Genomic DNA, 23,767 nt, shown 5'->3' with positions numbered 1-23,767 from the left:
CTAATCAATACATAAAAAAAAACATGAGGAATTATTTACCAAACCACTGTCCAAGTTAATAACAACATTTAAAAAGAGTGCAATCACGAAAAGTGTTTGGCCGATTGGCAATTTGACAATTTGAATAACATTTTGGCACCTCTAAGGTTCCCTATAACTTTCCATACAAACACCGTTTCACCACATTGGGCCTAGGGTACCTTATCATGTAAGGGTAATGTTGTACCGTACCAACGTGTGCTTTCACTATATGTATCACCTCTGGCAACACTGCTACTCAGCGAACAAACGAGATATCTCAGAAACAAGTGAAATAACGTGTATGAGTTAGCTAGTTAGTTAATTAGTTATCTTTAACATGGGAAGTTTTTCGAAATAACAAAATCAAACTATTCGTTTGTGATATCATTTTACGTAAGAATGCGCGTCGTTTCACGTTAGTAGAACAAAGAAAACTTACTTGTTGCAGAAAAAGACGTAATCTCTTGGAGCAAGTTGCGACTCCTTGATGATGACTTTATGGAGGAACCAGCCATTGCCTGAAGACACAAAGTGAGTTCTTGTTCAAAAATTGCAATGAATTAATGGGGTCATACAAAACTCGCCAATCTTCTCGTAGTGAGTCTCTGGATCAGCGTAAAAATTGAAAATCGAATGACTGAGCAAACGAGCTTTTAGCGACCTTGCCTTGTGCATTACGTTATTTCTTTCTCGTTGCGCGTAAGGCAAAACTGTACTCTGTTCTATATTTGTCATTACTCTAGTTAGAGTAGCAAGTAGCAGCTTCTTTTGGGTTGATTATTTGTTGTGATTCTATGTGTTAAGCTTAACAGTTTCAGTTTTACACTTTTGAGTTTCTTTGCAGAAATTGCAATCTAATCATGCAGTTTCTTTCTTTATATTGCAACAAAAATAACCGTTTTTGTTCAACAACAACTAAGACACATTTCCGGCTTGGTAAATAAATAATCACTAAAACATCTTTTAATTATTAAAAGACCAATATTGAAAACTATAATTTAGAGTTATTATAGAGAAAACTATAATTTAGAGCTGTTGTAATGCTCAACCCTGTGTTATTGTTGTGTCTTGCCTGTCTTTGGTATAAAAAAGCAAACTCTCTCCCGAAACTATATAATTTAGAGTAGTTTTGAATATTTAATCGTCCGAAAACTTGTCCTATGAGAAGTGTAAGATAATGATGCTCAACCAACCGTGACCGATGCCGTCGTGTCCAATCTCGATTTGAGTGAGCTCCCCCAAGTCCACCGCTTCTACTTCGAAGATGTCGATCTGCGCAATAACGGAGGACGATATAACTTCATCATGTCAAATGATCACATGCGCTGGCAACACTGAAGGCATCCCCCTCAGTGATTTGTAATTTTAAATGACACAGTTGAAAACTTTCAAATCCGGCATGGCAGCCATTTTGTTTGTAGAACTAATCAAGATAATTTCAGTTGCGCCCCCCCAGGAACCAACTAAATCGAATACAAAATGAGTCGCTTCTATTCTAGCATGCATAAGTGGAGTCTGGTTCCCTCAGCGGTCTGTGAACAACAGGGGGGAAGAAACTGCTGACCATAGCACCCTTGCCATTTAAAAAGCACGAAATGGAATATAGCACCACATGACCAAGTCACGATGACCTGGCTTTCATCAACTCTCCTGAAGTTAAAATAATCATTTTATACAAAACAGGAAAGTCAAGATGATGACGACAAGGTCAGAAGGTCAAGATGATGACGACAAAGGTAAAAGGTCAAGATAGTAACGACAAGGTTAAAAGGTCAAGATGGTAACAAGAAGGTTAAAAGGTCAAGATGATGACGACAAAGTCTGAAGGTCAAGATGACGACGACAAGGTCAGAAGGTCAAGATGATGACGACAAGGTCAGAAGGTCAAGATGATGACGACAAGGTTAAAAGGTCGATGATGATGACATGGTCAGAAGGTCAAGATGATGACGACAAACCTGTGATTCTTGGAAGCACACGTCATTGTTGAGAGACTTTGAGAGCGGCCGACGCGCAGTGTCGCCCTTGTTTCCATATATGGTGATGAAGACATGGGCGTCGGTGTCGCTGCCGAGGATGTTGCCCGTGTATACCACCACTTGGTAACGCAATACTACAAACAACACTTCTTCAACATACGATTGTAGATTTTATGCTCAACAGACATCAGTTCAATTCTTGTCCATGTTGCTTTGTGCATGTATCTTACAAATTAATCTTTCACATCAACATAAAACTCAACAGACAACAAACAATACGAACACAATGCAAAAACATGACTTCCCTTTTCATTAGTAGCAAAAAGCTTTCATTGAATTCCAGGTACAAAATAAATGATAGATTGTTTTTGAGCAAGCGCACAACTTACACAAACTACATAAAAATATCCTTCGACATTTCATTGCAAGGCAAAAAAACTTGATAACTTTTAGGAGTAAAGACAATCGCCGGAAAGAATTGGCCATCCCCACTAGTGGGAACAAAACCGAATTTGGAAGATGGTAGTAGTAGTAGTTTTGTTTGGTGTTTTCACACTTGATACTCGCTGTTTTTTAGCCAGTTTTTAATGTTTCCGCATTAGTAAACAGTGTTGAAACCACCGGGTAGTGCAGTCCATGGACAGTCTAAAACCACGACCTCCACGACCTGGGTCGATACGCTGTCGTCGTATGGAAGCTTGCGAGCACCGAGAAATCCGTCAGGTAAACAAGGTCATGGACCTCCCATACTTGATTTGACTACAAATAACTCAGACAGCAAATTAATCATTTTTACATTGATTCAACGTCTACAGACGTTGAATTAATGTAAAAAATGACTAATTTGCTATCTGGGGAGAGACTAAGATTGACCTGATCCCGGCATCACGCCAAAGGTGAAGATGATGGTGAGGCACAAGCACAATGATATGACAACCTGATCCTCTGGGCAGCAACATTCTTACCTTTGGTGAGTTCTTGGCCAGGTTTAGGAATTGGAATTTCAAGGAATATCTGATAAGGTTCCTTGGCGTCGCTCAACCACTTCCCTACATTGAGCGTGTATGCTTCGTCACTAGCAGCGCACTTGAGCTTCACCCGCTCAACAAACCAAGACGGGTACTTCCCCGTGTTGTCATGGCTTAGTCGGATTTTTTGAAGGTTAGTTACCCCGGATAGGTTAACCTGAAACGATAACAAAGTTGTAGAATTAAGATGAACAAGGAAAGATGAGCCCAGACAGAAAAAAATAATCAATTCAACGTCAGCGTCAATTCAATTTGAGTCAATTCAATTTTGCGTCAATTCAACGTCAACAGACGTTGAATGTTGTTTGTCTAAAGTGACGGATTGTTGTTTGTACTTCTTCTGGCTTTATCCCCACTTCAATTGGAGTCGTCGGTGCAGATTGCAGTCTTCCACAGCTCTGTCAGCAGCATTTTCGCCTTCACTCCCACTATTTCCATATCTTCTGTCACACAATCTCTTCATTTTCTTTTCGGGCTTCCTCGCTTTCTTTTACCAACTTCCAATTGTCCTATTCTTCTTCTTTCCATCCCTTCCTTCTTCGTTGTTTGTACTTCACCTTTCAAAAAAATTCTAAAAATTTGACAAATTCAAGAAGGTCAGAAAAGATCAACTCACCTTGAAGTTTTCCGTGGTGTTAGGTGCAAACAAGCCCTTAGCCCCAGACCCCAACAAAATCGGCCCTGATGACGTTCCTTGTTCTCCGCATGCGTAAAACATGACGTTTGATGACGTGGCGCACTCGTTGTCGCTTCCTGTTGTTATGGAAACCTTCCAATCCCCTTCTAAAAGTAAGAATTTAAAATTGAATCATCACCATCAAGTCCCTTCCTCTCGATGAGGGTTAGATGCAATGAACGCCAAGTGGTTCTGTTTTAAGAATGTTTAAGTTGAGAATGGGCACAAAACCACCGCGTTAGATTAAATATTATAAATATTTTTCGCAGGTAAACAAAATTATGAGGAAACTCAAACATTTTTTTGTCTGAAACGTCATAAGTTTCTTGTGGCATTCAGGGGACAGTACAAGTAAGGAAGCTTATCATCGTGTACACCTTCAGGCGTGTTATTAAGTGCTTTGCTGATGACACAAACCAGTGCCTTTATGGAAACTGACCTCACAAGTCAGAGAAATACTTAAAAGTTTGGGTGTTCATCAGGACAATTATAGTTTGTAGCACTAGTTGCAACGTTCATCTGATGAAATTGAAAGTAAAAACAACAACAAAAAGGATGGTTTATTGCTTCACTGACGTTTACCATGACAATGCGCATCCTCAAAACGAATAACGTACAAAATAAAATTTCACAAAGTTATGAAACCTCAGGTTATGACACTCAGAGCAATGTGGTGCATGTCCATATTGTCCACACACATACGTAGTACGTACGATATGGAACCATATATTAAAATTGCACTTGATGTCAACAAGAACATGGCATGAATAATTGAATAAACTCTGAAATATTTTAAAACATGGAAACGTATTGTAAACGTTATATAAACGAATCCCTCCGATAAGTTGCTGCTAAAGGGATTCTGAATTGAAGATTTTCGGTTCACCTATAAATTCACTCTCCTCCTCCTCAGATCGTATCCTCACATCCCGCTTCTTCGTCAGCTCCAGCTTCACTTGAGTCTTTGCTCCAACTTTTCGAGTCCCAAGCCATTTACTGAAACACATTTCGCAGCCAAATATTATCTCTAGCATACTTTTCTTGGCCATTCCCTAAGAAAACAAGTTAAAAATAAACAAATAACTGGAATTTATTTAAATTAGACTTTCACAATAATATGAGACTTCAACTTCTGTTGTTCTGTTCACCAACTGAAAAAAGATTAATCAACTTCTCTCATCTGGTTTCGAACTAGCGTCTTCCGATCATTCATGTCTCCATTTACATCAGACACAAGCCCATGATGTACATTCAACACTTACCCATTTCCACGGAACACGTACTCCTGCGTGGCCCCTTCTGACTCTCGTACTACTATCTCGTCACACAGCCACGCCAGTGACGTAACCGATGACGTGGCTTGCGAGGTCGGGCAAGAGAAAACGCATTTTGTCAGCTCTCCTAAACTGACCGCTTCCATTTCGAACTTGTCCGTCTGGAAATTATAATCAATGATGGAAATGTGCACGTGACTTTAAGTCAGCGACTTTAACTAAAACATTTAAGGCTGATATCTTGCCAGAATTGCACCTCACCATTGATAGCCTACATCACAATGGAGGCTATAAATTCTACGTCGAAAGAGTTAAAGATTATTGAAAATCTCCCAGTGTGCCTTCATACATTGCCCTGAGTCAAAGTAAGGTATATTTGGTTTGACTCTAATCCAATACTCTTTCAAAAATTCAAGTTACGTAGAAAAAACTCAATCAATCGTACTTGGCCTGGCACAAAGAGCGCTTTTCGCAGACGATCGGGAGCTTCGGAGCTTTCTGCGGGCTTTCGAAGAAGGAATCGCCGCCCAGTATCACCATTTTTCCCGTGAATGCATAAATACATCTCGTGCTGAGTTTCTGATCGGTCTGGATCGTTCTTGTCCGGTTTCAATCGAGCTGATTCGCTGCTTGTACGAACAAGCACCACGTATCTCAACACTGAAAAAATAATGCCAAAAAAAAAATAAAAGATTTAAATAAAAAGTAGGCCTCGTTTCAGCAACAACCGCAGTCATATGGGCTGTGGTGCTCAACGAGTTCTAGGCCAATTCTTTTATAATTATCTGCAATAAAACACTCCACAATTTTTAGCTAACAAACTAAATTTCGGGAACAGCTACCATAACTCCTAGCTAATGTTATTACAAATAAATGAAGCCGGCAGCTTTTGTAACTATTGCGACAAAGTGATATTTCTTTATTAGACGAACAATCAGAAACAAGTTAGCTGTGTGACGCTGTTCGATGTAAGAGGCTCATTGAACTTCTTTGGTAATCGGTTTAAAGTGAGTTACTTAGCATCTATTTCATCAGTTGTAGTTAATTCAAATTGTGCGCACTTGGCAATGTTGTAACTCCATCTTCGCTTGTCACCGGTAGCTCCCGCAAGGTGGCGCCATCGTCTTTGCTCCTAGATATCCAACGATTAAATTTGAAGCGGTAAATTTGGTTCGAATTCATGTCTTTCATTTTGACCTGTAACACAAAAATAAGCAATTACTGATAAAAGTTAAGGCGGTATTTTGCTCAAGCAAAAAGCAAAGTTGGTCAACTGCTTAGATAATCAAGAAATGGTTTAATTTAAATTTAATTAGTAAATCAACAAGATTCGACACTTGGTAAGGTTAAAGAACTTGTGAAAATGAAACATAATTTCTTTCGCACTGAACATTAACTACTGCAGCAATTACCCAATTAACACTGTCCTCAGCTGTGGTGGAGATGTCAGAGCTACACAACATCACCAACACCAGCTACACGTCATTACCTGTTTCAACCTCCACGAGCATTCAGACGTAGTTTCCTCAACTCCAATGCGAATTTTACAGATTTCGCCAATGGACGCGAGATTGGCTTGAAATTCATCCGTTTGTCCGCATTGGAAAACTCCGCTTTCAGTACCTTTTCCTACGGAAGTGTAAAGGTAAGTTAGGAAAACATATTGTGGAAAAGAGGAGTCTGATGACGTCATATTCCTTCTAGGTGCAAGTAAGAAAGTAGAGCCGAAACTTAAAATTGAAATAAATTGAAGATAAATGTTGACATAAAATATGGATATGAATAGCTTATATGATATGAATATAAAAATTGAATATAAATACTTAAAAAATGAAAATTGAGAAAAAATAAAACAGAAAGATGTTGGTCTAAGCGTGAACAAAATGAAGAAAAAGCAAATAAACTAGAAAACAACGCGATCTGCAAACAATTAAATGTCAAAACTGCAAAGCGATTCCAAAATATGAATAAAAACATTGTTCATGAAGTCGCCTTTTCGCAACTGACCCTACCTAGTGTAATAGCGCCGGAATATTTCTTATCTCCGTACACGAACAAAGAGATCGATTCCTTCGTGCCAGAATTGCCTGTAGTGACGTAGATGCGGAAATCCCCTTCTGCATATCGTAATTATCATGGAATAAGAATAGATTTACAAAGGGGGAACAAGTTGATCATATCGATGGCCGATAATGCAAGCAATCATCAGCAAACATTATAACTCAGAACAATTAGTCTTTTACAATCAATATTCCTTACAAGTTGCATCATATTTGATCCACAGTTTTATTTAGATTCTAAAATTTTACTTGGATTATTTTAGCAAATTTAAAGGCTAGCAAACCCATAGTATAATCTATTCATCTAGCTATGCACATTGCACACTTAAACACAATCACAGTTTCAACCAGGTACATCAGCAGAATACAACATTTATCCTGCACTAATTAACCCAGTGGTTCTAAAGATTATTTCTCCAGCGCCTCTTTTCAAAGATTTTCATAGTCTGGCGCCCGCCATAATAAAATGGCTGTACTGAAGATGATGAGTGATATAGTAAAGTTGTATCGGATTATGACATAGCCATATAAACATCACATAAGGCGCGTTAAACATCACATTACGAACATTCCATAAAAGAATGATTCTTTTAGATTATAGGTCTACTAGTTAGGTATATACGCAGTTACCAATGGGCTAGTATAGGCCTGTACTGAGCACAAATATACATTGATCTTCATCTAGCAGAACTACTAAAGCAAATTTGCAGCGAGGAAAATATCGTTCCACATTCTGAATACAGTGCCCCCTGAGTATTTCCGCCCCTTCAAAAAAGTCAAAAGCGCCCTCTAGGGGGTTAAGAACCATTGGGTTAACTCTTGCCAGGCACCAACGAATATCGATATGTGTCAAACTGAGTAAATTGCTATGTTTGAAGATATTTTAATCGCCATGGACTTGAAACAAATAGGAAACGACGCACTGGAATGTCGCTTTCCATTGTTTGGGTAATAGTGAGTAATCAGAATAATACAAAAATGAATTTAATTTAAATATGCTGGGATTTACATAAACGCATACTTTTAAAATGTTTTTTGAGCAAAACGGGATTAAAAACCATAAAATAATTCCATGATTATTGATTATACGATGACAATAATATCATGTATGTTTCAAAATCAAAAATAGTTCTGCCAATGAGCCTTCAAATCAATTCGTTACCAAACAAGTCGTATCATTCTTGAACAATTATGACGTACCCACTGGCCCTGTGTTGCTTTTCTCTCTATCTTGCAACGTCACCACATTGGTGACCGATAACTTGCTCGGAGAAGTTCGGAAAGTTTCGGAACCATCTTTCTGTCCATCGTGGCTTGACATCACAAAGGAAGGTTCAGGAGACTTCCACGCTTCGGCGCGTTCTTTCCGCGGCTCACCAACTGGAAAATAGAAGGAAATAAATAACTGTTATAAGTTTTATGCAGGTTATTTATACATTTTATATCAAAAACTTTGCTAGAACGCGAAGCTCATTGCTTCTTGTTTGTTGTTACAAAAAGAACAAATTATTTAAAAAATCCGTTGCAGCAATCGCAACAATATGTTGATATAAACAGTAACAGGAAGCTGTGACTATTTAAGGTCGTGAAGTCAAGCGGGTGTCCTCCGCCATGAACGCAATAACTTTATGAACACATCAGTTTGTGGAATAAGGCCTAGTTTGCACAAGCAAGTAAAAATAGCGGTTTACTTAAAATAGCAAGTAAAAATAGCGGTTTTCATCCATCAGAACTCTTTAGTACAACTTAAAAACGAAATATATTAGTTATATCTTTGACTCTATATCTATATTTCATACATGAAATAACTTCCGGATAAAATCGAGTATTGACATCTCCAGTGTCAACTGTGGGGCGCGCTTTGCCATTCGTGTTCAGGCCGATGAAGACCCCTTTGTGCTTCATAGACTGCAAGGTGATGTAGCCCCCTAACCTGTACTTGTGGACCTTGAAGTGACAATAGGCGTCGCCGTTACCCTGAAGAAGAAAAAGTAAGTTTCTCGATTATGTTTCACAGCGCTTTAATTCACAACATAAATTCATGGTTCAAATTCTTCTATGATTCTGTTACCTTTTCCTGGCATTGTCCTTTATCTGTAGGCTATGAAGCTACATTCTGCGCAATGTTCTCAAGCCCTGGCAAGATGGCAAGCCATAGCACATATACTTAAACTAAAATTCTATCGAGAATAGGCGACACATTGTTGCTTTGGAATAGGAACATGAAGCAATAAAATTAGAGGCTTTCTTGATGAAGTGACAGGCCATGTGAATGTTGAGCTATTCACTTTTCTCAAACTACAAAAGCTTCAAACGCTTGTTGAGGGCAACCAAGCATCGTATTTCGTTAACTATAGTAAAACTATCTTTTTAAATATCCGATGCTTGTTTGTTAATGAAAACTTGGAACAGACAACCTTTATCACCCAACAATCTGCCATTAACCTCTTATACCCCCTGTAACCCCTTTCCACTCCTACAACTCTCACCCATCCGTCACATCGTCCATCCTTGATCCTTAGGAACTTCTTGGGGTCATTGTCGCACTGGAACATCCTTACCCCCGCCGCTACTTTCATGACCCTGAAGTGGGCGTGTTGCGTCTCGTCCAGCGGTGACGTCAGCGTGATGTCGTTGACGCGCCGCCCGGTCCCAATGACGTCACCAACCGACGTGACGGCCAAAGCTTGGGTGGGACTGGTGTTGAGAAGAATGACGGAATTGTGACGAAAGCAGCCCTGCAAACGTACATATGTTGTGCACCATTGTTGCGTCACTATAGCACAACGTCAGTATTTTGCAACTGCTGGTGACATGGATGAATGTGCGCATTACACCAACCTTACATCACTTTTTTGATTATTTATTCTATTAAAAATCAGTACATTTTTAACAAAAAAAATAATTTTGTAAATTTGTTGGCGCAGAAAAATTACTAGTCATTCAAAAAATAAAACTACAACCGAACCTCCTGATCTAGTCCGTCAAATTAGCTTATTAACAAAATATGTCCATCAGATATACAGTATAATGGTCTAATCAGATATGTGACTACCTCTTTTCTAAACGTATACCTTGACATAAACGTAAAAAATCTTTCCCGGGGCGTTTGGATGCCCTCTAGTGTCCGCTGGTTTTCCGCCAGGATCTACAGTGGCGTGCTGTCCCGGATGTTTGACGGATTCCAGTAGCACAGTCCGGTCAGGCTGGACCTTAACTTGGAACTCGCAGAAGGATCCGCCCTTGCCCTGGAATTGGCCAAGAAACAGTGTTGCCAAGTTGTGTGCCACTATTCACTACGTTTATCTGGGGTCAATAATAATTTCAGACAAAATAAAACAATGTCATGTTATAAATGTTATTTATGAAAAATAATCACCACAAGTAGGTAAAAAGGTGGGTCCCATACTTGATTCAAGTGTTGGGTAAGAGAAGATAAGGTTCTCATTGTACTAAGCCTTCGGCACTAAGGAGAGTAGGGTGGCCAGTTCCTTTCTCTCGGCCGCCTTTACTTCAGCAACTACGCCTACTCTTTTTATTACACCCTGGGTAGAGGTGAGCGGTGTTTTCAACAACCAGCTTACCCGGGAGTCGAACCAGGTTTGCGTAATTGGAAAGCCAACGCCTTATCCGTTGCGCCATCCCACCAAAAAACAACGTTTATTTATGAAAAATAATCACCACAAGTAAAAGTATTGAAATGTGCATCATTACTGTGCTTGAAGGTTACTTCGGTCACAAAGGCAGCAGCAATTCTTTAGTATTATTACAACACAATTATTGCTTAGCTAAAGAAACCCTTATCGATGCACTAACGTGTCCCAGCATTCTGTTCTGGTCGAGTGCAATATGGAAGGAGGGTTGCCCGACATTGGAAAATACCCGGATGTTGCCACGTCGTCTCGATATCTCAAAAGTGCCTGATGACGAAAGGAATTCCATATTATATCATTCTTCATACTTTCATAACTTTTCATTGATAAATTTCCTAACATCTTATTCTCGCACAGCCGAGTGGTGAGAGCCCTGGTAAGATACTCGAAAGGGCGCCGGTTCGACACCGCTCAAAATTGTGCGGCTGTGGCAGGACACTCAAAGGCATGCCAGAGGGTAGACCCAAAGATTGCCTTTCCGTTAACTTAATCTAAATCATCACCCGCCAGGCGTGAGCCTGGATACAACAAAAAAACTTTTTGCGATAAGCCATATTTAAGGTAAGCCTACAACTTATGGGGTTTGTTAGTTGGTACCCGACATGTTTTAGTGTCAACTGGTAAACAAAAGCACGCGATCGATTGGATTGGCAAAGAAAAGGAGAAGATCTTCGCTCTGCAGGCTGAAAATGATAAATAATGATGATGATAACTCACTTGTTGGAAGAGAGGGATCACCTAATCCATCGATCCCTGCATCCGATCGGACTCTTAGAGCTTTTTCAGTTGCTTGGCTGATGAGTACAACATGATTTCCGCGTTGAAATTTCCACTTCTCCAGTTCCCACTGGAAGCATATTACACGAAAGTTTAAGCTAAGTCTAATAGAAGCATTGTGGTACCAAGAGAAGATATGAGCTTCCTACAAATGCCCCAGGTTTGGAAAAAGTAATTTATTAGACTGCAATTTTATCTCTGTTTCAAGTTTACACTCTAGTAGGGAATGCCTCTCAGTGGCAAGCTAAAGTATGGACATTCTTTTGAATATGCCAATCAAAATTTGTCGAATAGGGAGCTTCAGTTACACTTGCTCTACCCCAGTAAAAAAATAGGAAGAGTAGTGGCCACAGCAACGGTCATTGCTTCCACAATATCAAATGTCTTCTATTCGTTTCAAAACGTATTTTCAAACTTTTTCAACCAGTTGTTGTCACGATAGTTTTATTTATTCTCTTATAGTTGCATTTTGTGACTGAGGAAGAGATCATGACCTCACACACGACACAAGTGACGTAGTCAAGATGCGAATCCATGCCCTGCTGTTGACACTCACCATCGTGTCCACTCTGTGCTTCTCAGGTTGACTTCGGCCTCGGGTGACTGAGAAAAAAGAAATATTCAAACTTGAGAACGCCGCAAGCGGAATTGTAATGCTACTTATGTTCCAACAGGGAACCAGTGACAAATACTAACTTTCGGCTGGCAAAAGCAACGTCTAGCGGCGTTGAAACGATGTTAAAAAGCAAATCTGGAAAATATCTTGTTCATCGAAAACTACTTCGTCACGAGCTGGATCGCTAAAGCCTAGTCAGCCAGTGGTACCATTCTCACATTGTCTTGTCATCATGGAAGACCAATTCAATAAACCGGCACGAGCGAGGTTGCACTTAAATACGGACTTTCAATGTGCGTTATGTCAACATCATCCACTCACGGGTGCTCGTCTTGAGGTGGTTTTCTGCAAAGAGCTCTCTGACTACCTTCCCATCATCTTCTCCAACATCCAACCACCTATCGCAAGAGAAGATCCACTCCTCTGCACCAACCCGGTCCTCCTGGAAGAAGAAAAAACAGAAAAGTTATTTTGTAAATCTTACAATTTTCAGTTGTGTTTCTCAACACACTAGGCCTACATCACGATTCAGAGTATCCAGTTCACTTCTTAGCTATTTACTTTTCATAACAAACATTTGCCTCATCGTTGCACATGACGAGGGAACTGTGTTTTAAAAGCTTGTGACAAACTGCTATTACTACAGCAAACTCGCAACATTAGGCTAAAGCAGGTCGTTTGTATTAAAATTTGTGAAAATTATATATTCTTCAATGAACGATGTTTTACCGAACATCTTTACGGTATGTCTAACTAAGGAAGTTTTAACAAATGTCTAGCTCCGTATCACTGATACTAAGCTACTTCTGTGGCAAATTCTGAAAATGTACTACGCAGCTTCAGTAAGCTTACCCTCACAACGATTCGTTGAAGGAACCAGCCATCTCCTTTGGAAAGCCCATCATGACCGATCACGATCCTGTGAAGCAAACCCAGACTGACAGCTTCCATTTTGTATACGGTTGTCTGAAAACAAAATCTTAGTTGCAGCCCTTCTTAAAATGAGAATTTATGTTACAGCTTATTTGTTGCACTTCTTTCAAAACTGTAAATGAGAATTCATATCTTACAATTTGTGTGGAAAATACATTCTTCAACACAAGTTGTGCTTACATACGAATAAAATTTCCAAAACTCACTGTTCCTTTAATTTGGGGTTCAGCCTTTCCCCCACGCTGCAGCAAGCGGGGTCCACTGTCGCCCATATCCCCAAAAAGAGTTACGTGAACAGTAGCAGAGGTACCAGAATTCCAAAGGTTTCCTGTTGTAACTGCAACCACATAGGCGGTGTCTGCAACACAAAAAAACGAAGTTCTATTGACCAAAACCAACTTGATACCTCATAGTGGAGATTTTGAACGAAACAAGCAAACGACGAAAGATGTCAGTCGTCATATCCATTTGCAAGGCTGTCGTCAAGATATTGTTAAAACAAGCCAGAAGATAGTTTGCAATGAAAACAATTTTTTGTCGAACATGCGCTGGTTCGATACTGCTCAAGAGCATGTGGCTGCGTCTTTAGCAAGACACTTAAATGCGTGCCCGAAGATAAACACGAAGATTGGCTTCCTTATCTTCCCGTCCACTTAATCCAAATCTTCAACTACCAGGCGATATACCCAGATACGACTAAACCAAAACAGATTATGGCCAATGAAAGCAATGAACGTACTTGGCAGGGAAGGCTTGTCTGGAAGGTTTGCTGAAAGTTCTCTGCAAATCTCACCGTCGTCTTCATCACGTGACAGCCATCTGACCAATCATAATCGATAAAATTATTTGAGTGAATCAAGAAGCAGGTTACACCTTTAGTTTTTCACAAAGTGACATTTTGGCCTAGCACACGTGTCGCGTATTTCAGTGTTCAGAATCCATTGCCATCGTTCAACTCTTTTCCACAACAGATTTTGTGTTTTGTAATTCAATTGAAGTTTGAGATATATTTAATTCAATTCAACAGAATATAGAACACAAATATATCACAGACTGTGGTAAGATGATAGCATGACAGTATGGTGCCGGCACCAGAATGGTGAGGAAGACCACGCAATCGAAAAACTTTGATATTAATCTTCTTACAACAATATAAAAGGCGAATAAAACAGTGCAGCACTGACCACTATACAACTTTCTAAGTACATTTTCATATCCAATAAATAAGAGATCAGACTAAATGAATAATCCTGATTGTGATCCAACCTCTAAAAACAACAACAACAACACCCAAAGACAGCAAATCAACCGTTTTTTTTACATTGATTTAACGTTTGCAGACGTGGAATCAATGTAACAAACGGTTGATATGCTGTCTGGGACTGTCACTATCATTTACTTTGAACCATGCAGTGAACACAAACAAAATACTGTGACGTCATAATAACGACCGCAAGTCTGTTGCTAACCTGTTGCAAGGAAAGTTGATGACGTCCCCGGTCGTGACGTCGGTCATGGTCAACGCCTCACACAACCATCCTGGGGAATTACCCGAGTTATCGTGAGCGATTCTTACTTTCCGGATTTCCCCTATCGACCCAACGTTGATCTATTGAAAAAAATAAATGTTTTTTTTGTGATAAAGAACATTAGAAAAACGTTCTTAGCGAAGATGTAACTTTACAATATCACCACACGTTATAAGAACATAACCTAAGATCGACACTGGTGCCAGTGTAAAGGTAATCCAAAACTGTCAATGAGAGTCTTTCATTTCTCCAATGCAACAGCACAAAGAATACAAATATGACACAGAAGCAGACACTGACTATGATGCTGATAATAAAATGATGGCGAAAGACCCAAAAGTCAACCACGTTACTTTTCACACTCGTTCAACAACAAATAGGTAAATAAAACAGTAAAGCAAACTAAATAAATAATTATTTAAAACATTACTTGTAGGCTTTAACTGCCCTTTATCAGAACTGACGATGCACTAGCAAGTGCGAAATATATTTTCTGTTACATCTACTGACTACTGATCCCTGTTACCAGTGGCGTACGCAGGGGGGGGCCATTGGGCCATGCCCCCCCCCCCCCCCCCTTAAAATTTTTTTGTAGTTAACGACGTAGATTAAGGCATTTAATATGTTTTGCTTTGCTCTGTCAAAGCAATTACTGTAACAATGTTGTTTTATAGACTAAGCCAATACGAAATACATGGGGGGGGGGTTACAACTCCACTTTGGCACGCGTGTGACGTTACGATATTGAGAATGATGCTTTCAGTCTCTTTATGCTTGGGAATGATGCTTTTAGTCTAAAAAAAAACTTGCATAATTTAAACAAAACTGCATTAAAAGAGCGAGTTTTGCCAATACTAAACATTCAAACATCTCAGCCAGGAATTAACAACAAGAAAACATAGAGACTTAGCTTTATTTCCGAAAAATGCCAAAGAAAACATGATCTTATCCTTTTGCTATGCCACCTGACAGCGCCATTTTACAGGAATATTTATACCCACGTTTTTGTTGAAAATGCTCTAAGAATGCACCAAATTCAAAGTAAGTTTTCATAATTTTCTGGGGGAGGGCCCCCAGACCCCCCGCTGCTGGGGGTCGTCTTAAGAGAAAACGCCCCCTTTCAAAATCCCTGGCTACGCTACTCTCAATGGCCCCCCCCCTTGAGAAAATCCTGCGTACGCCACTGCCTGTTACCTTAGCAATTTAGGTTTTAGCAAACTAAATAAAAGTTATAAAAAAGAACAAAACTGGTGTAATAAAGTGTTCAAACCGTATTTAAATACAACAACTAGTAAATCTATTTTCATGGGAAGATGCTTCAAAAGTTGTAGAGGCTAACCGCAAATTCATCTTCATTTCCACTTCTAAAAGTTGCGTCATTTTCGTCGTTCAATAGGATGGGGCCGGAATTCCCCTTCACCCCATACACGGTGATGGTGACCCGGGCGTCCGTGGCGGCGGCGGGAAGCTCACTGGTGACCACGGAAACCCTCCACCGCCCCTCTGTCAAAAACAAACATTATAAAAACTACACATCGCTGCAGGAAAGCGTTTCTTAACCCTTTCTGGCTCTAGCGTCCGCTTTAACAGTTTTGGATCTGTTTCTTGTTCTTCTTTACGTATCCTGTCAAGGCAGAGCCGAGTGTGCTTCATCGGTATCGAACCGGCGTCATTTCAGCGCACAGACGCTCTCGCCACCCGACCAGGGTTAATGCAAAAATGGTTGTTAATAAAACGTTCATTCAACTGTTCGGCTCTCTAAAGCTTATTGTCATCATAAATGAAGCCCAACTAATCTGTTACTCTCTTGTATATGGCAAGCAAGCGTATCAAAAATTTTTATTAGTGCATAGACGTGCGGTGAAAATCCTAGCATAGTACTCAAAAGGGCAACGGTTCGACACCACTCAAGAGCATGCGGCTGTGTCTTTGGCAAAACACTTAAAGGCACGCCTGAAGGTGGTCACGACATTAGGTTTCATTGCTTTCCCATCCATTTAATATATATATTCAACTACCGAGAGTAAGTCTGGGTACAACAACAAATGGCAACATGAATCGCTCTGTTTGTATTTTTAGCTCGGATTATTGAACACTTAATTTCACTACAGGCAACATCACATCAACTCACATGTTGCAAATACACAAATTAGAAACAATTGCACTAAATAATGTCTAGTTGTTGTTCCTTACTTGTTTTTTTGAGTTCTTTCGGAGTTCGTTCCTTGTTCAAGTTCTGAAGGTCTGCAGCTGACATGCCTAAAGTCATAAGTCAATTGGATACTTGCTTGTTGATTTTAGTTTATATGTAGAACCTTGCAACAATCAAACTACCAAGCCACATAATATCAATTTCACGGTCGCGTCATAAGAAAGCAAAAACTGAAACGTGTCTCTTTATCTGATAAACTTGTTGGGCAGCGGGTATCTGATATACAAACTCATGTGAAACAATTCATTGACAATGCAGAAACAGTTATCTATAAATCATAAAAACTGAAAAATTAGACTGAAACATTTATCTGAGGACGGCCATGCTTTAGTTCAGGCAAAAATGCAGAATCTTTTTTACATCAAATTGTCGCAGTACCCAAGACATTTCCTCGTTTATCACACCAACTAATCTTAGCAGTTTCATGGAAGGAAAAACATAATGACAACAATTGACCTGGAATCAAATCGACATTTACTGGAAGCTTAGGCAGATATACTCCTCAGTCGATCAATGACCTGATGAGGCAAACCCAGTGTTGTTCGAAACAATTTTTGGCCGAAACAAAATCTTTTAGAAAACAAAATTCATTCGAAACGGAAGAATCCAAAATGAACCAAGATGCTTTTCCTTCCAACACCCTTATACCGTTGTACCAGTCACTTCAATTATCATATGGCTCAATGGTCACTCCACAATCCACATCACCTATGATATGCAGGCTACGCAGTACGGAGCCTTACCATGCACGTTTGATCCACTGTAAATAACAGTGGAAGAGTTTTTTACCTTTTTTGTCCTGAGAAACAGCAATACGTTTCAATCTGTACTCCATTGGTTGAAATGCTTCTCTGCCGGCGGCAATATAGACGTTGGGACCGAGATATAAACCTTGAAGACTATCAACCTAATAAACATCATGGTGTAACGGTTAGAAGACATTTCACAAAGCAAAACTACAATTCCTAAAACAATTCAATCCTCCGTTGAAGAGGAACGTTGCTAGACGTTCCAAATTTAGCCTAATACTGTATTCGATGGCAATGTGGAAGTGCTGCAAATATTTCGACTTAACAAACCTCTAACTCCAGACGCTGACGAGATGTGGTACCTCGGTTAACAAGAAATTGATACTTCTAGTTCTTATGCATAAAGCTTCTTAAATATTCAACAAACCAGCAAAGAAACATGATCAAATATGGGTTTAGCTTGCAAGCCAACATCAACTGACCAGTGACCCTGTCAAGGAATGCATCAAGGCTCCACTCAGAAAGCTCAACCAATAAATAAATAATCAACAATGCGAAGAATAACGAACGATAGTTCTAATCTAGTTTTGTTCAGTTGAACACAGCATCTCGAGAACAGTTCTGCATTTAACTGGACTTGTAAACTGAATGCTTTATAGGACGCAAGCAACACTTCAAATACAAGTAGACAGTTCACTCGATCTTGGCGGCTGATTCTGTGTCATTAGTTCACAACTTGTGCAAGTTTATAAAATAGCCAAGATTAAGTTTCATATGATACATTCTCACTTTAACAATTAACTATCTTTAATCGTGAAATTTAACAATCTTAACTGATGACGTTAGTTTGTCTCACTTTGCGTCCATCTGTGGTGTACATCTTGTGTACTCTCATCCGAAATATTTCGCCAATGTCATCCAAAATATTTTCAAAGCTTTGTGGAGTTCTTCTGCTCAGTAGTAGAGTGTGTCTGCAACATTTATAGTTAAACATATCGTGAAATTCCAATAAAATATTCAGTCAGGCCCTAAGTCGACTAGAAGTCGTTCAAAGCTCCGAGGAAGACAAGTCGACAATAAGGTTTAAGACTACAAAGCCTATGCAGTGACCGATCAACGAAACCTGTGTGGTGCTAAGAACCGAATCCAGGCTGGCTGTCAGCTTGAAACAGTTGACTGATTCGTATCAGAATAGTCGCATTGCCAATACTTTAATAGGACCAGTTAACTTACCTCAATTGCATTAATGAAAAAATGCATTTTTCTCTTAAAACATCGTCAGATTATGATCACCATTCAGGGACACTGATGATGCTTTTAGAGCAAACTACTATTGTTTTTTTACTTCAATTCCATTCCAGCAGGAAAACTGGTACTTTTTCTCAGCAATGCCACGTGGGTGGCAACATTAGTTTTATACCACGTTGATGCAATTTATGCTCCTCTCTAATAAGAATTTTACAACTGTCTCAAACTTAAAATTTTGAGCAGATGAGTGTGCAGATAAAATTACGCGCGTGGATTTTTTTGCTTTTGTTTTTATACTCATTGACTTTAAACATTTATGTTTTTTTATTATTCCATTTTATGCATTTTTCAAAATTAGTGACACGATTGTGATAGAAGAAACGATAATTGTCCTGATGAACACCCAAACTTTGCAGTATTCAGAAGAAACGTTATAAGTTTAAAGTTTTATTTGAAACCACAAAGGGATGTTGACATCATCACCTAAAGTTAGGCTCCCCATTCCGAACAATAACTATTTTCTTCGGAGTTTTGATTTGAGTCAGCCTGAGTGGAACGCGTAGCGTCTCGGCGTCGGGGCGCCGGACCAGCTGGGCAACCGCTTTTGTCCTGGTCTTTGGCTTGCTGTAAAGCAAACATGTACAAACATGAGAAATTTAAACTGTCAGCTATTGCAAGAACTATTACAAGTTAAAAACTAGCTCCTGACTGGTGCCAAATTTACAACATTGCTCGATATAAATGACTCGGATTCCAATGTAATATCTCGGATTCCAGTTAAATCGATTGAATTGTGTTTAGACAAAACCGATGACATGATATTGCTTTAAGTAACATTTGTATCTGCTGGTTGTTGATTGTTTTGTTTCCACATTGCCTTAGGCTTGTCCTGAGTTCCTTTGCTGCTTTTATGCTGGCGTTTACTTAAGTTTGATTTTTGTTTGTAACCTAGCGGCGTTTCAGCAGAATATACAGAGGTTAAATTAAAGGTTTGTGGTTGGTTTCACATGGTTTCACAACAACCAAATTTCGAGATTATCTTCAAGTAAACTTATTTAAATAAACAAAATAGAGTAAATAGAGTCAAGGATTCGATGAACTTTTAAAATTTTTCGATGCTTTGCTTGCTAGCTTTCGAATGACAGCTCCTCCTATTGTTAGTTGATAAAGGAATAGGCTGCAACAAGATGTACAATTGTACACATCGTCAGTTGTTTAAAAGCTCTGTGTGTTGCTATTATACTTTCGTGTTAATCCAACGTTCAAGTCCAAACTCCCGAAATGGTTTTTCGTGTTTGTTCTCAAAAACTTTGCTATCGCAAGCTCCCGTTAAAAGTTGCTTTCAATGAGTATCACTATTATTATCATAACAATTCCTACCTGATGAACCATGGAGGTCTCGGATGTTGCGCTGCATTGAGGTTGAGCGGCTTCACTGTCTTCTTATCGGAACACACGTAAGACTTACCATCTTCAAACTCCTCCAGTTTATTAATACCGTGAGTGCCATGAGGAGTGCTGATGGTGCGAACTCCGAAAGGAAGAGGGATCTAATTTGAAGAAGATAATCAAAAAGATATTCAAAGTAATCTAATAAAACTTCTCTGGATCTGGGACCTAAGCAAACAAACCGACTGCTTTAAACGATTGACTGATCCACATCGGTTTAAGTGCAATGTGATATAAAACAGCAGCAGTTCATCAGCTTGTATTGTAAGCTACATATTATTGAAAAAAAAAAACAATTTAGCTCTTAAAGCAGGGCCAGACAACTTCTCCAGTCGGCGGGCCTAATATGGGAAAATGAAGTAGCCTACTTGACGGGCCGGATTTATAAATCGCTACATTAATCGCGTATTTATTTACCTAGACAAACTAACAACCAGAGAATAACTAACAATCACGATTATTTGTATACGTTCCCCATTTAATTATTACACTAATCAGCCAAATTTCACTTTCATCTATTTTCCGGCTTGAGGCAAAGCTTGAGACTGAAGGAGATTCTTACAAGAGACAAAGAAAAAGGATGGAAGGGCCCGTTTATGATGGAACATAACATGCTTGTCACTTGACTAAAAACCGAAAACAAAAAATCAAAGAACACAAAGAACTAAAGAACAACTAACAGTCACTATTATTTGACGTAGTAAGCAAGTAGTGGGGGATTGCGGAAGAGTGTGGCCGCGGGCCACATTCTCATGTGAAGACCTGAAACTGTCTGCGGGCCGCTCAAAATCCCGTCAGGGGGCCGTATGTTGCCCCCACCCCTGTCTTAAAGCATCATTAGTCTTAAATGACTTCAACGACCATAAAGATAACTTCCTTTTTAAGTTTAACAAATGTCAAAGTCAGTAGGAAACGTAATATTACCCGATCGGATAGTGATTCCAGGAGGGAGTCAAAGGTTCTGAAATGTCGCCTGGTTATTGCAACTCTGAACGCCTGAAAAACAGTGGCATTTCAAGAACAACATTTCCATTTTGTACTCTCTCAACGAATGGTGTTGTAACAATGTAATTAGGGGGATACATGTAAAATTGAGCCTATACAAACTAGTAACTATAAAGTGAATATAAGTAATATTGAGCTAATTATTCCCACCATTAAAGCAATTTCAGAAGATTATTGAAGTGGACGCTGGCATCACCTGCATATGGGCATCTCCACTCCTGTAGAAGGACACATTCTTTGCTACTGCTTGAGATGAGGAATTCTTGAGGCTGGTCCGGGTAGAAGGGGCTCTGTTTGAACTGCTGTTACTGCTCCCGGCCCCCATTAACCCACTCAACCGGGTGGGTTGGAGTAAGTGGGGGTAATAGTTCAATGATGAGTTGTTTCCAAGAACAGAATTGTTCACGTTTGAATTGTACCCTTGTTTTGAATGACCTCCGACCTTTGACCCCGTGTAGTTTGTTTGGTAAAGAGACTGATTAGAAATAGGGTGTGGCGGTGGGCGTGTCATCGCTTGATCATATGCAGAAGGCTTACTCATAAGCATGTTAGCTTAATAAGGTATCCGATCAGTAATCCAAGTAAACCTAAACGGATTCCATATTTCTGTCACTCACACTTTGAAGGCACAGAAAAAGGCAAACCATACGACCTATAATTTTCAGCAATTTTACACCAAAATATAGGCTACATGGTAATCAAAACATTCAAAACAAAATAACTAGTTATCGCATATTGCATACTTTTGGCTCAGAAAATGAAGTCGGCAAAAAGTTTTAAGAGTTTCAGTGAATGCTTTAGTATTACCAAACCACACAACTGTACATAGATTTTATTGGTTCTTTAAAAGAAAACATGTTTCCTTCAGTTTAGTCAAATTTACTTTTGAAAGTTCAACTTTAACGGTGTTTAGGTTTATAAAAAAAAAAGTTAAGAACCACTGCTGCAGTCCAAAAATACAAACGTTTTAAACCCCTTTGTGGAAGAAAGCAGCTCATGGAAGGACAAAACCTTCTGGAAAGCAACTCTGTGCAAACCCTCTCCTCCTTTGTATTTTACGCTTGAAATATGGGATCGAATCTACCATACTGCTAACATCATACAGTAGATTGCTAAAGGTAAGCTAACCTTCTATTCGAGTTTGCCCTGACTTCTTGTAAGTTTGTAAAACAATGATATTGCTACATTAATGCTGTTCTTATTCAACTTTTGGTTAAAAAAGGGAAGTAGCCTAGCTAAAGAGCTCGTTTCAAGAGACGTTAAAAATCATCAAACACAAAATCATACTTTTGCTTGGCAGACACGAAAAATAGTTTCTTTTTTTAAATTCTTTTAAACATGGTATTGGACTTCAAGTTTTGACAGCTCTAAAAGCTTGTTCGTGTCTTTCAAAGGGTCCCCACGAATCAAATCAAAGGATAGAAATTTAACGCAAGTCCATCTAACAACTACACAGCGGCAGATGCTGTGCAAAACATTAATCAAAGTGCGACAATAAATTTTAAGACAACAAACATGATGTTGCCATGGCTCTGTTAACTTCGGGGTCGAAATCTGACCAATTTGTTGATACGCCTTGTTGCACTTAACTTACAAAGCGTTTTTATGAAAACAGTATCTTCTGTGATTTTAGTTAACTAAATCTATGTGTCAATTCATGAGCTTTGTCACAAAAGAAAAGTTTAAATGTTGAAAAGGAGAAATATCCTCTTGTACTTCAAGAAAAATACTTCATCCAAAGACAACACCCTTAAACAAATAGCTCACTTGTAGTTTAAATAAATACAAAAGTATATTTTAAATTGCCTATTGTTAATCATACAACTCTGTGACAATCCAATTATTACTATTTGCCACCGGCACTTCGTTCTGTTTGCAGAGAAAATCTACAGCAAATAGCTTTTGAACAGTTTTATAATGATGAAACACAAACTCACAGCAATGGAACATAGAATACCAGCATTGGTCAATATAGATAGAATTTAATGGCGGATGTCAAGTAAGTTCGATGTTGACTACGCAAGACAAAATTACCAGCAAAACAATCGTTTTAGATACCGTATGTCCAATTTGAGTGCAATACTTTCGGAAATGGCTTCGAGTTACTAATTTACTTTCACCGTAACTTCCATTGCTTACCAGTTAGTTGAATTTTGTTCAACACCCACCATTGATACACAACAATGTCAAACGATGGATCTCCAAATGGGGTATTCCTAGCAGTTTGCAAAGTAGACTAAGCATGACTCGAAAAATGATACAAAATCTTTTTAAACATCTTCCAAAACCACTAACCAGCAATTCTCTTTCGTCTGAAGACTCTCAAACCTACTTAGCTTTCCTTTAAGGGACATCCTAGCACTTTCTTTGGTAGATTTACAGTCACATTCAACCTATAAACCAGAAAACAATAGGCATTCACGTCGCCTTTTATTCCTCAACAATAGGCCGCGGTTTCCAGAAAATTAACTTTTTTTGTTGCAATAACAGAGACAAGAATTTAGCACAATTAGAAGTAACAATAGTGATAGCACCGCAATCCAGGCACCTCTAACCAG

At 39.1% G+C, this 23,767-nt stretch overlaps 1 protein-coding gene across 1 annotated transcript in view; it reads right to left on the bottom strand.

The window, feature by feature from the left end:
- Positions 1-21,756, bottom strand: part of LOC145785550 (lipoxygenase homology domain-containing protein 1-like) — a 49,627-nt gene extending 27,871 nt beyond the window's left edge. The window contains exons 1-31 of the mRNA XM_082597210.1: positions 21,406-21,756; positions 21,129-21,200; positions 20,136-20,305; positions 19,239-19,379; positions 18,364-18,478; positions 17,548-17,665; positions 16,740-16,796; positions 15,886-16,049; positions 14,487-14,626; positions 13,757-13,836; positions 13,224-13,375; positions 12,937-13,050; positions 12,412-12,526; positions 12,025-12,071; positions 11,409-11,538; positions 10,855-10,958; positions 10,113-10,286; positions 9,528-9,776; positions 8,838-9,015; positions 8,239-8,418; positions 6,991-7,095; positions 6,468-6,607; positions 6,040-6,175; positions 5,424-5,638; positions 4,967-5,139; positions 4,591-4,700; positions 3,645-3,811; positions 2,966-3,185; positions 1,980-2,134; positions 1,215-1,293; positions 461-539 (exon numbers count right to left, since the gene is read on the bottom strand). Coding sequence (XP_082453336.1) covers positions 461-539; positions 1,215-1,293; positions 1,980-2,134; positions 2,966-3,185; positions 3,645-3,811; positions 4,591-4,700; positions 4,967-5,139; positions 5,424-5,638; positions 6,040-6,175; positions 6,468-6,607; positions 6,991-7,095; positions 8,239-8,418; positions 8,838-9,015; positions 9,528-9,776; positions 10,113-10,286; positions 10,855-10,958; positions 11,409-11,538; positions 12,025-12,071; positions 12,412-12,526; positions 12,937-13,050; positions 13,224-13,375; positions 13,757-13,836; positions 14,487-14,626; positions 15,886-16,049; positions 16,740-16,796; positions 17,548-17,665; positions 18,364-18,478; positions 19,239-19,379; positions 20,136-20,305; positions 21,129-21,200; positions 21,406-21,756 — 4,430 coding nt within the window. The remainder of the gene's footprint in view (positions 1-460; positions 540-1,214; positions 1,294-1,979; positions 2,135-2,965; positions 3,186-3,644; positions 3,812-4,590; positions 4,701-4,966; positions 5,140-5,423; positions 5,639-6,039; positions 6,176-6,467; positions 6,608-6,990; positions 7,096-8,238; positions 8,419-8,837; positions 9,016-9,527; positions 9,777-10,112; positions 10,287-10,854; positions 10,959-11,408; positions 11,539-12,024; positions 12,072-12,411; positions 12,527-12,936; positions 13,051-13,223; positions 13,376-13,756; positions 13,837-14,486; positions 14,627-15,885; positions 16,050-16,739; positions 16,797-17,547; positions 17,666-18,363; positions 18,479-19,238; positions 19,380-20,135; positions 20,306-21,128; positions 21,201-21,405) is intronic.
- Positions 21,757-23,767: the final 2,011 nt, after the last annotated feature.

The sequence above is a fragment of the Aplidium turbinatum genome, chromosome 16 (assembly GCF_918807975.1).
Source record: "Aplidium turbinatum chromosome 16, kaAplTurb1.1, whole genome shotgun sequence".
Taxonomy (NCBI): Eukaryota; Metazoa; Chordata; class Ascidiacea; order Aplousobranchia; family Polyclinidae; genus Aplidium; species Aplidium turbinatum.
Note: the sequence above shows the minus strand (reverse complement) of the source record. Positions and strands in the feature narration are given on the sequence as shown.